The following is a 13,014-nucleotide window of genomic DNA, read 5'->3' on the forward strand; positions in this document are numbered from 1 at the left end:
AAAAGCTTAGTAAATTTAGACTACAAGTTTCCTGTCAAATCTAGTTAAGTTTTCAATAGGTTCAAAAGTTACTCCAGGAAATGATTCAATGAAAACGCACAGATGAAAGCACAAAGAACAACTCATCAAGTTTATGCCCTTCTGGGTACGAAAAAAATATTTATGATAAATATTTATTCATTAAAGCTTTACTAATGCTCTTAGGTTACAAGATGTCTTCATACATCATATTTTTAGGTGGGTGTGAATCAGCTGTTTAGAGGCTGCTTTCCATAAAAGCCCACTCAACAGCTAATGCCAGCTTTCACACACAACCACACCAGGCACAAGTTACAGTACGTGGATGTTTAAAGCCAAGAACCTTTCAAGAGCAACACAGAATCCAGTATTAGTTTACTACATGTGTATCACACAATCCATCCCCCCTGTTCCCATTCTCTAATTCCTGTGCTGACTTGTAAAAGTTCTTCCTGCAAACTAGAAAAACTTGTGTCAGAAGAGAGCCTAGCATTGAGCTGCTTTTGGATACAGGCCAATCAAGGCAATGATGTTACTTCAGGCATTAACTGGGAACATCTAACTATTTCCACACTAATATTCTTAAGAGATTATTTCATTACAGTTCCAGTGCAGTATTAACATTATGAAGCAATTTGGGTATAGAAGGACATTTTCCATTAGAGGAAAATGAGCAAGCACCCATCTTTTCACCTTGAAGGAAAAAAAAAAAACAAACAAAACCAACAGAAAAAGAATACAAGGATGATAAGGACACCTAACTTAAGTGAAACTCAGTTTATTTTGTGATCAGCCTTATTCTGCAAGATTTCTTTGTGATCCAAGTTACTGAACTTGTACACAGTGATGGAGAGATGGAGATAGTGGTTTACCTTAGAGTGTGTTGCAGAGATGACATCCAATATAGTACAACTTTTAGCAAAAATCGCCTTTTTGTCTTAGGGACAAGCTTCTGTGATAATGATTCAAGATTTGGCCTGATATCAGCTTAATGAAGCTCTATAATTTATCAGCTCTTCTGTTTAGATTTTGGTGAGCACTGCCTGTGACTAATGCACCAAGATTTCTTCTTTATACAGAAGAGTCCAAAAATACAGAATGGTGATTCCAGTAAAAGATGACACTGATGTTCTTCCAAACTGAATTTTGACAGAGATAACATTTAGAGAATATGCAGGCAGATCTAAAGTATTGCTGGAAACATTACAGTACTTTGTGTATTTCCTAGCATTTTAATGATTCATTTGTGTTCAATCTGCTCTTTAATTAGCCTACATTTTTTTTCTCAGCTCTTCCAAAGAGTAAGGAAATGGTATAGAAAAAATTTTTTTGAATGAAGCATTTACTGGACAGGGATTATAAATCATTATACCGAGGTATATAAAAACTCAAGTTCAAATCAACATCCTCTTTGTCTCAGCTCCTAGTATGTAGTTGGCATGTGAAGTAGGTTTTTCTTTCTACCATGACTACACTACTCACATTCAGTCATTATAACATTTGCAAAGGAGGAAGCTAAGCATTGTTAACTTTGTTTTCAACCTACTCTTTTTTCTTTTAGATACTCAGTTGTGATTATGTGCCAAACTAGCTGTACAACCTATAACAAACAAAACCCCTGTCTCTTACGTGGCAGTTTGATCATCTGAACTAAGATTTGCAGCTGTTTGGTTAAACTACTAAGCTTCAGTAACATTTAAGATTACAGAGCTCTGCCAGTAAAGGATTGCTCCAATACTATGCTTTATTCTGTTATCTACTACAAACTAATACTTGCAGATAATTCTGAGCTTCAGATACACCCTAGAAATAAATAATATCATAACTAAACTGATATTAAAATAACACTGCAATCAATCTGTTTTCAAGGGACTGCCATACCATGCTGTTCTATGAATCAAAATTCAGCCCCAGCCCCACCAAATGGGGCTAAAAAGTCACAGGCCTTGAGCAGATTCAGCAAGATCCATAATAAATGCTATGTACTAGAATCCCTATTTCTCTTCCACCTTTTATATATTTATCAAGGATTTTTACTCTTAAACTGAAATGTGTATGTGTGCATACATTCACATCCACAAATCCACATGTGTGTGATGTACATGCATGTGCATATATGACAGGATGTGTGCATGTATGTACATGTGGAGTGTATGGTGCATCCAATAAAATGACAGTATGTGGTAGAGCTACCACATATTCCTTAAAAGAGATGTTCCCAAATTCTTATTTTCCTCCAACAATTTTCCTCCATTATATAGAATATTTTGATTGTGACACCTTTTCCAAAGACTTTCACCTGCCCTTCTCTGTTGTTTGTTCACTGATACCAAATTCAACACTTTTAGAAAACTGTTAAAAATCTTTATTTAATTTCTTCAATTCTTCTGTCTCTCCCTAGTCATGGATATATAGGCTCTGCATCTATAGACACAATGCTTTGTGAGCTAGTAGCTCTCTCAATATTTTCTGACAATCTCCACATACAAAAGCATCAGTGCTGAAATTGCACTAGATTTCAGTGCTGCATGAAGCATAGTAGTGCCAAACCTGAAGGATATGTAGTGGGTGTCAAAAAGCAGAAGAGAATGATAACACAATGAAGTCACCTCAGTGCTTAATGGGTTAACTTCATGATGCAATTTTATATGATGTTATGGCAGAAGACTGGGTAGATTCATGATTTAGCAACACATACAGGGACTGAGAATTAGCAACAGAACCCTTTGTCAACAGAACCTCTCTAGGTCTAGTGTCAGACCAATTAGGACACAACCAGAAATGACATTACTCGAGATGATTTGGACAAGTGGGATAACTTAGCTGTTCTTTATGGAGGCAAGAGGGCTTCTCCCATTTCTTAACAGAATAGTTAGTACTGCCTACTACATTCAATGCATGTTAGAAAATTAAAATGTACGTCAAAGAATGTGACTGAGGTATTCAGGAATATTCCATAGTGTATTGCCTTATGACACTGTATCTCAGAGAAATTCCAGTATCAAATCAAACTTTAAAACAACTGTACTATGAGAGCCTCAGCAGTATCAGATATACTGAGCAGACAGGAGAACTCACAGAAGAGCTAAAGGGCTTCAGCATACACACTGTAGAACACTATTAAAGCTTCCTCAGACACTGGTATCTTCGTTAATAAAAATTCATATCTGTCGCAGAAACATATGAATTCACCAAACTAAAATAATTTAAAAGAGTATTACCTTCCTATCAGACATTATCACAGTTGGATGCAACTATGTTCAGGAGAGTGATGTGAAAAGGATTGCAGGAAGCATCAGACAGAGCAGATATTGCTCAACAGAGTAATTGAACTGGCCTTTAAAATTACAAACCCATACATTTTCAACATAGGTTATGAAGCATCTGATAGCAACATTAACTGCTCTTCAGTATATCCATTCTGGAATTGTTTTCTATTGCAAGCTATATTAAAATAGATCATCTTTCTATTTTATCCAGTTAGAGAAAATACTGTACCTTACAGTAAAATCATAGGAGCAAGAGGCCAATATGGTTGCATGGAATGGTGAAAACTGCAAGAAAACAAAACAACTTTTCAAGTTAAAACATTGTGAACATATACAGATTCACTCTAAGTAGGAAGTTATCAAAATTTAACTATTTAAGTGGTCTTGATTGGTACCACATCATGCTGCAACAAAACAGACTACATCAATGTATTTCTCCCCCATGCTTCTAATTACAAGGAATCATAGTATTAATAATGACAAGGAATGCTCTGTGGGATCCTGGTTTGCTTATATTTCATTACAGGAGTACCAAATAACTCTGCTGTAAAGTTAAGAAGTTCTGTAACAGCCATATAAGCAATCATTAAATTCTGCTTTTGGCTAATAGGATGAGTTTCATCTTGTTACATAAATCAAGTTTCAAACCAGCTGTGTGACCAGTTAACTATTTTCAGAGAGACAAAATCTCTGCCATACGGCAGAGAATATAAGATTTACTGTCATCAATTCTATCCTACCATTTTGAAATTATTTACACAAATGGGAAAATTGGAATGAAGTGGAAAAACTGAAGGCAATATAACATCACTTCCTGATTTCCCTGTCTCCTGCAGGACAATTTACAGGATGCACTCTTCCACGGACTCTTGCAGACTGGTCTAAGAACTGCAGCAAAAGAAGGATGTGGTTATGCAAAAATTGTTCATCTCAGCTCTAGTTTTTTGGGAGCCTTCAGTTTCCAACTATTTTAAAATCTGTATTTCTCAGCTGAAAATACAACAAGCCACTAACATAACTTGAATTTGAAATGCAGGTCCCCCACACCACAGCTCACAGTTAAGTCTTCCTGCAAGACTTCTAATATTATTCACAGTAACTACCAAGTCAAAAGTTAAGTCTGGGCTACTGCCACAAGTTGCCAAGAGAGCAGTGTACGTTGATGGCTGCTGAACTCTTCTGACAGAGTTCTCTTTACTGTAGCAAAATTGAGGGATATGCATGCTGGAACTCGAACCTCTGCAGACTTCCTGCAAATTTTTTTGAGGGGGGGAAAAAGCCCCCAGAACAAAATGGGTTCTGCACTTTAAGAAAATGAATACTAGAGGGGAAGTCTGATGGGCAACAAAAAGCAACGGTAAACTTTCCATAAGCCCCCTCTGCATGTCCACATAGCTTAAGATAAAGCAAAACCATCCCGTCAAAGTTTCATCATAAACTTTAAGCATCCTAGAAACTTACCCAAGCAACCTCCATCCAAATACTTAGCAGAGCACTATACACATAAGCTGAAAAAATTTGCATAATGCCTTTCGGCTACAAGAGAAAATTCTGCTCCATTTAACTGTAAGATACTACAATTTTATCACCTGAACAGCTGAATATAGGCAGAAGATACCACCACATCATCCATCCTGACTCCAACATATCTGGTTATCCTTTTAGGTAAACATGGAAACTAAAACTATGTTTCAGTGTAAGATATTGAAGCCAGCTAAGAATGTGAAGATCAAATGCACCATCATCAAGATCTCCCAAAAAGGACTACAGATGACCTCATTGTGCTAATAATGCCTGTACTGCAGTGAAAGACCATAAGAAATCTGCAGAAATCCTGACAGTATTGTGCTGGGTAGAATTTCTTGCCAGCCTCACATCTGACAGTCAACACAACCCCTGAACAAGTGAACAGAATACAAAAGACAGGCAACCAAAGAGTGTGATTTAATGGTTGGTTTAAGCTAATTTCAGAGCGTACTCCTGCCAAGACTTGTGGTTTCCACTTTCTTTTCTACTTCAAACTGTGTGCCCCTGTCCCCCTCCTTTGTGTCACCGATTGCAATTGCGTGGTTGAGCAACTAATTAAAACAGTTTAATGATCCAGACAGAAACGAGTCACTATCAGGGACAGGGTTTTCAGTCAGAGCCATCAGCTATGGCTTTATAATCGCTAGTGTCGGCATAGCACGGGAAGGGATATCAGTAGGGGCAGCTGCCTCTACAGAGGCAGCACCCAGGTCTCTCTCTCAATTCAGGGTGACTGGTAAGTTACACCACACAAGCGTAGATATGCTGCACCACCTCGAAGTGCTGGCCCACGCTGTCATATCTTATGTCCTCAGGGGCCATGTCTGTCTTCAAATGGAAGCAAAGAAAGCCTGATAAGATGGAATAGAAGTCATGTACTCCCAGTACATCTCCTCTGCACATGGATGCATCTTCTCCTATGAAAAATACTTCACAGAGCAAGATTAGAGAATAGTCATGCAGCCATTACTTTAGAAAAAAAGACTCAGCATCAATCACCAGTGGGAAGAGCACACAGCAGTAGCTGGGATATGGAGAGCAGGAGCTGCTCTTGTCTGACCATTAAAAGGATTTGTGATACAGAATGACTACCTGAGTCACACCCTTTTCTGACAAATTACAAACTAAGCACAGTAACTTTTAAATACGTTAGAAAAACACCAAGTTAGAAGCAAAATATCAACCCAGGATAACTTTTTTCTGCCAGTTCAGATTTCCTAGAGAATATTAATAAACATACCTGTTCCTGAGAGGCTTTACAACAACTAGCTATTATCTCCTTTTTCAGGAGACTTTGATATTGATGCATTTGACCCTCACATTCTTTGCTGGTTTCAATATTTTATACTGAAATATAGCTATAGTTTTTGAGTTTACCTAAAAAGATATTTGGATACATATTTTCATATAACATGAAAAAAAATGTTACTGTACATCTAGAGAAAATTCTTATTTGGTGTGTGTTCTAGTTGTCCACAGATCCAATAAAGTCATCTGAAGCCTTTCACACAGTTTCAAAATCTCTTTGAACACAATTACATTTTCTTTGTATACACAAAAGTATATATTCACAATGTGTTCTATATCTTGTGTTCTGTGAATATTGGCCCTTTGTGTGGAAAGCCAAAGGAACAGCACTATTTTAAAAACGAGTAAGGGTGTTTTCCCTATCTCAAATCTCCCATATAATTTAGCTGAAGTAAACCTTCTAACCCTCTCTTAAGCCCTCTAACACTCTTCATGTAAATATACTGACTTTGAAAATGCTATTTACTGTAAAATACCAGCAATCTACGAAACACCAAAATGTTTGACAGTGCTAAACTAAAAGTTTTCAAGAACAGCCACTGTAACATCTAAAATCCTGTTGGTTTTTCCTAGTAACTAGATAATATAAAATACTACTGGCTTTCAGAAAAATCTGTGTAGCAATTCAGTGGTGGTCAATGGGAAATAAAATTCAACTTACTTTTACTCTTCTGATAGCATAGGTATGACCAAGCAAGACGAACACTGGTTGCCGGATGTTCCTCAAATCCCAGCCTTTCAAGCTACAGTCAACTGCACCAGTTACCAGCAAGTTCTGATGATATAATAAAAACCAGACATATCAAAACAATTTAACTACTGAATTGTAACAATGCAGATGTTGGATTCAAAGGTTAGACAAATAAAAAAATACAGATTATTAAATCATAAATGAAGTGACGTAGATTAAAGAGCACAGAGAAACACAAACTGTTTTTCCACTTTTGACTGCTCTGTCCATTACACAAAAGAGTTAGCAAGATCTCTTATCTTCTTGGGCTGACCATCTGTTAGAACAAAGGTCTTCAGGAGATATATCAGTGAATGAGAACAACAAAGCTACTAGGCATATTTTCATAAAGAGAAGATGCAGTAATGTTGCGGTAAAACTCCCTGCTATTTAATGAGTGTGGTTCAATTAGGAAAACAGCAGGATGAATCATTTTATACCTCATCATATTTGCACCAGTCACAGCTCAAGATCTCAGCCTGGTGGGCTGGTATCACCAGTTTGACCCCTGGGGTTTTCACATCCCATATTCTTAAAGTCTGATCACCTGAAACAAACAGAAATTGATTCAATGTTGTTGCATCAGTTACAGGACTTAGTGGACAAGTGTTTCTTAGCTGTATGAAATACAAATGATTGCATGACGACACACATGCCAAATAAAGCAAGCAACATTATAGATTCATTATAGAAGCTGGATTGATGCAAGAAAATGTATCTGAACTTACGACTGCTCTTTCATTAGAGAAAAAACTCCACAACTTCATTTTATTACTAACACTTCCACTGTTGTTTAAACTCAAATTTTATTAAAAGCAGATAGGGTAAAAGAGTTAAATAACATTTAATTAAACTAGGAGCCATCTAAAAGGTTAATTTAAAAATGAACTTCGAAGATCAGAATCATGAAAAAGCTTTCTTTTCAAGCCATCTGAGAAGTATCACCTAGTCACATGCTTTTGGACTGAAAGAAAAGTGAACAGTATTTGACATACAACTTATTTCAAAATTCCTTCAAAGAAAGGAAAATTTATGATGTATCATACACCTGTATTCATCATGTACAAAACCTGCAGTTACTCTCATTTATTAACATATTGGAAGATAAAGTCTTTCTACTGTAACTGTTACAGATATGAAAAGCAACATGTGCTTTGACCTTGGAGCACACACACACACACACACACAGAGAACAATGGAGCCCAGCTTAAGAGCTGTTAATCACCAGTGCCTCTCTCTTAACCTCCAGCCATAAATTTTCTTCTACCTCTAAAGATCTTTGACATTTGTAAACATGCTTCTTACAAATTCAGTTCCTAATGGCTTGCAAAGATATCGAAAGCTGCATCAGCTGGACAGGACAACTATGCTTTTCAGTTTTTAAAATTGGGATCTTCTCATTAGCACTGAATATTTAGCTTTGTGTCAGCAAAAATGGATTTTCTAGCTCTCTAGCTTATGGAGAGAGAAAATTAATTAGAATTTATTTTTATTATTATTTTATTATTATGTTCATTCAAGAGACAAACTTAATCACTAAAAGATGATTAAAACATTAGTGATTTCTATAGGAAGCATGTACCAATACTACCTAAATTTAAGAAAAACTACTGTTTTATGCTGCTAGTGAAGAAGTTATTGATATTTCCTTATAGTCCTAATTATTATTTTCATGCCATTTATATACAAGCATTTTGATGGTTTTAGTGCCCTGTTGGTCACCATCTGTAAAATATACAGCTGGGCACAAAAAAAATCATAGCTCTTTTCAAGAAACTGGCTACAGATCAAATAAAACCACTCCTAGAGCCACAGCATGAACTAACTGCATGAACTACCAGACCCTGTAGACTTCACAAAAAAACCCATAAAACATGTGGAAAGTTTAAATAAATAAGGCAGAGAGAGCTTGGTTCGCTACACATCATGAGTCCAGCCTTTTGACCACAGAGACCATGGGGAGCTTGCTCTGCTGTTGGCTGGCTCATCCTCAGCCCTCATGACTGGGAGAGAACCTGCACTCTTGGTGGATAAATTCCCCATCTGTAAGGTGGGAATAGCACCCAATTTCTCTGTTTTCACTCGCCTCCCCTACTGTCAAGAGGAAGACTGCTGCTCAGTACACAGATAGCACTCCTGACAAAGGCACCCTGCAGCCAGCTGAAGCCTCCAACATCGCTACAGGGCTTATAAAAACAGGGCAACATATGGAGAGGAAGAAACACGAGCAGCAGGGTTTTGGCAAAAAAACAGGTAGTACGCCCATCCACTCTCCATTAGCTTTGCTAATCTGCTTGCCTGCAGAGGACAGCTCAGTTTGAGTTTTAAGTCTTTCTGAGATATTATAATGGACTTCTTTAAAAGCTTTTTATTTTAATTTCATCAGATAACATAGATTTGAAGGGGGAAACACATATTTCACTACAGACAGGATCATTTTCCCCAAGCAAATAAATATATAAATCCAGGTGAACTAGAATGAACTGCTACAGAGATGCTACAGTAGCATTATGAGGGCCAAAAGCATTTGGAAAAGTTATTCAGCCAAGATCAATTTTGACACTAAATCTACAATTGCCCCAATTACTTCTTTTTCAATAGAAAACGCTGATGCATAAGAAAAGGGGAAAGAAATGTTATTTTCCCTTTTTTTTTTTGTTTTCATTTCTTTGAAAATGCTAGACTTAGCAGTTATTAATTCTGGCTGGCACTATCAGTGAAATATTTTTAATGGAGTAACACAACATGCAAGTGAACCTTTCTGTGAATAGACTGATTTAAAGCTGAAGGCAAATCCAGTTCTTTCATTTAAGTGGAAAAATCAGATTCATTAAAAAAACCCCACAAACCCCTGACAAACAGTGCAATCCTGATTCCGTGCACATTTTAACAAACTTTTTAAACCTCAAACTTATTTCCATTACCTGTATACACTTACATTTCATTTCAACAAAAGCTGCAGTTAAAATTTTTGCAGTTTCCACATTTCCATAAGTACTGCAAATACTGAGCATGCACTTCCTCCACAAGATAAAGCAAAAGTTGGATAATAATGACAAAAAGTACAAGGAGAGCACACATAGAACAATCATATTCACTAACAGACACTTCCAGTTGATATCCCAAAGTAAGCAACCACAAAACTATCCAACATTTCCCCCATAAAATATTGCTATTTTTGTAAGAAGAAATTTCTCTATGGCAACAGATTTTTACTGGTCCATTAGATAATTATGATTTCAGACTTGTTTATACATTGTACTTGCTTGCTTGCTTTCTTTCTAATGAATATTTGTGAAATCTTGGACGAATCAATAAAACCACACAATATATACTCATCTATTCAAAACTTTTCAATTGATGCTAATCTGGAAGTACATCATCCTTATACACAGGATAAAGATTGCTAATGTGAATGACAATGTCTTATAGTGAAAAGATAAAATTTATTTAAAACTTAAATTTCATGTAGGTTTTATACTACCTTTTTTACTCACAGATATATTTTACCCATATTTATAAATCATCATCTCTGAATTCCTGTGAGAAAAACCCCCCTAAGCAACCATTTCCGAACAGTGCAGAGGTGTAACAGTAACTACAAAAAAAAAAAAGCTAGGTATTTGAGAGGTTAATAAAATCCCACAAAACCTTAAACACTATCTGAAGGGGAAAAGAACTCTAACTAGGCCAGGTACAATGTTTTTCAACTAACTTCTACTAGACCAGGTTGCTCAGAGTCCCATCCAACCTGGTCTTGAACACTTCCATAAAAGTGACAGCCACAGCTTCTCTGGGCAACCTGTTCTGGTTGTTCTGGTGCCTCATCACCCTCACAGCATAGAATTTCTTCATAATTACCTTATCTAAACCTACCCTCTTTCAGTTTAAAGCATTACCCCTTGTTCTATCACTACATGCATTTGCAAAAAGCCAAAAACCATTGCAATTAAAGTATGTCTGCAGTGCCACTGAATGATTACAGTTACCATTACTTGCTTACTTATATGTACTTTTTAAATACTAAACCAGATTGAATTATTTAGCCTGAATCAAACAGAAAATCTGTGGGAGAATTAAAAGCAGAACCCAAATCTCATGACTCAAAACCAATCTTTTTATGCATGCTAAAATGATGGTGCTGATTGTTTCTATCAGAGATAATTGTTCTGATTTTGGCCAAAATACAGATGTTTTTCTTCCGAGTAGCTAGTACAGTGCTGTACTTTAGATTTAAGATGAGAATAACGTTGATAACAAACTAATGTTTTGGTTGCCACTGAGGAGTGCTTACACTAAGTCAAAAGATTTTTCACCTCCTCATGGTGCCCTGACAGTGGCAGGGCTGGAGTTGCACTAGAAGCTGCAAGGAGACACAGCCAGAACAACTGACTAGAGCTGATTAAAGGGATACCCCATAATATATGGTGTCATGCTTAACCTACAAAGCTGGGAAAAGAAAAAAGGAAGAAAGAGATGTTTGGAATGATGGCATCTGTCTTCCCAAGTAACCATTATGCAGGATGGAACTGTACTTTCCAAAAAGGCCTGAACAGTTGTCTGTCCATGGAAAGTGGTGAATGAATTCCTCGTTTTGTTCTTGCATTCACAGTTTTTGCTTTGCCTACTAAACTGTCTTTACCACAACCCATGAGTTTTCCAGCTTTGACCCTTCTGGTTCTCTCTTCATACCACCGTGGGGGAGTGAGTGAGTGGCTGCATGGGGCTGAGCTGTCAACAGGGGTTAAACCAATACAACAGTACAAGAAAACTTAGGAATAATAAAACTCATGGGATTTCACACAAAGAGACAGAAAGAGACTGACACAAACAACAGCTTTACTTAATTCATCCAAGAGTACTACCAAATACACAAAATCTATCTCCATGTAGCACAACTTAGCAAGTACAAAAAATTACTTTGGAAAATGGAAATATACTTTGAACTGGTCAATTTTAGTCTGATACAAAATGCTGTCAAGCTAAAAATTAGAAGAGTTTTAAGTTAGTTTAGGGAAGAGCCCAAACAATTTTCTTTTCTGAAAAAATAACATAACATTTTCCATGGGAAGCAGTGAATTAGTTCCTTGGTTTTTTTCACTTGCATGCACAGTTTCTGCTTTCCATATTAAAGTGTCTTTATGTCAATCAATGAGTTTTCTCACTTTTACCCTACCTATTTTCTCTGTGATCCCACTGGTGAGGTAGTGACCATGTGGCTGTGTGAGGCTTGGTGGCTGGCTGGGATTAAACCACAACACTGGAGCACAAGTCTTGAAGTAACAGATTGGAAAAGAAAACATGCACCTCATGTCACTACACAGATCTGACATAAACTAAGCAAGTAAATTGTTTTTCAAAAGCTTCTAGTATAAACAGCAGTTTGGCTGAACTGCAGCAGGCCACAGTAACCCGACAGTCAACTCACTCTCTAAATGCTTGCTTTGTACAACACTGTACCATGCAGTAAATTGAAGCATCTTATTCTTTTATTGCTTTAGGGTTTGGATCTCAAAAGTGACCATTTTTTTGCAAAGCCTTGATCCTTGTTCACAATGGCATTTCTCCTAACACATTAAACAAGAAAAGAACCAGGGGTCTTAAGAAGTGAAAATTGGGCCAACACTGCACACAAATGGATTGAATATAAACCACTAGAAAAAAGTGCTTTGGAATTCATGAGAAACTACTGCCATAGTCAAACAGCAGATTATTTCTTCCATTTTTAAGAAACCTGAACAAACATAAGCATATTTGGAATTACTTGTCTGCAAGTCCTGCTTTCCAGTGGTTCCTTCTTTTATTCAGTGCTACTTCTGAGGCAGGAATGTGAGCTGAAACTTCAGAAAACTGATGTCAAAAACCTGACAACCCCAATTTTGGTCCAGAAACACGAAAAAATATCTCTAGTTAGAAGCTGCACTAATTTGGTAAATGTTCTCTTAGCAAATGTACACCTTTACCAGCTCATTATTTCATGCAAAGTAATTTGTTCAATCAAACGCTTTTTTACAATGGGAACACCAAACACAGAAAGGTGGACCAAGACTACATGCCAGCCTGAGCTATAGAATTACAGCTTGACAATCCCTTTACTACACACATTTACCACCAAGAGACCAGTAAGCAAGAAGAGACTTTTTAAAAGGCAACTCACTAACT

General features: G+C 36.9%; 1 protein-coding gene across 1 annotated transcript in view; it reads right to left on the bottom strand.

The window, feature by feature from the left end:
• PEX7 (peroxisomal biogenesis factor 7) overlaps positions 1-13,014 on the bottom strand; it is a 42,485-nt gene that overhangs the window by 16,921 nt on the left and 12,550 nt on the right. The window contains exons 6-8 of the mRNA XM_066315606.1: positions 7,293-7,399; positions 6,784-6,897; positions 3,517-3,572 (exon numbers count right to left, since the gene is read on the bottom strand). Coding sequence (XP_066171703.1) covers positions 3,517-3,572; positions 6,784-6,897; positions 7,293-7,399 — 277 coding nt within the window. The remainder of the gene's footprint in view (positions 1-3,516; positions 3,573-6,783; positions 6,898-7,292; positions 7,400-13,014) is intronic.

Source organism: Sylvia atricapilla, chromosome 3 (genome assembly GCF_009819655.1).
Source record: "Sylvia atricapilla isolate bSylAtr1 chromosome 3, bSylAtr1.pri, whole genome shotgun sequence".
Classification (NCBI taxonomy): domain Eukaryota; kingdom Metazoa; phylum Chordata; class Aves; order Passeriformes; family Sylviidae; genus Sylvia; species Sylvia atricapilla.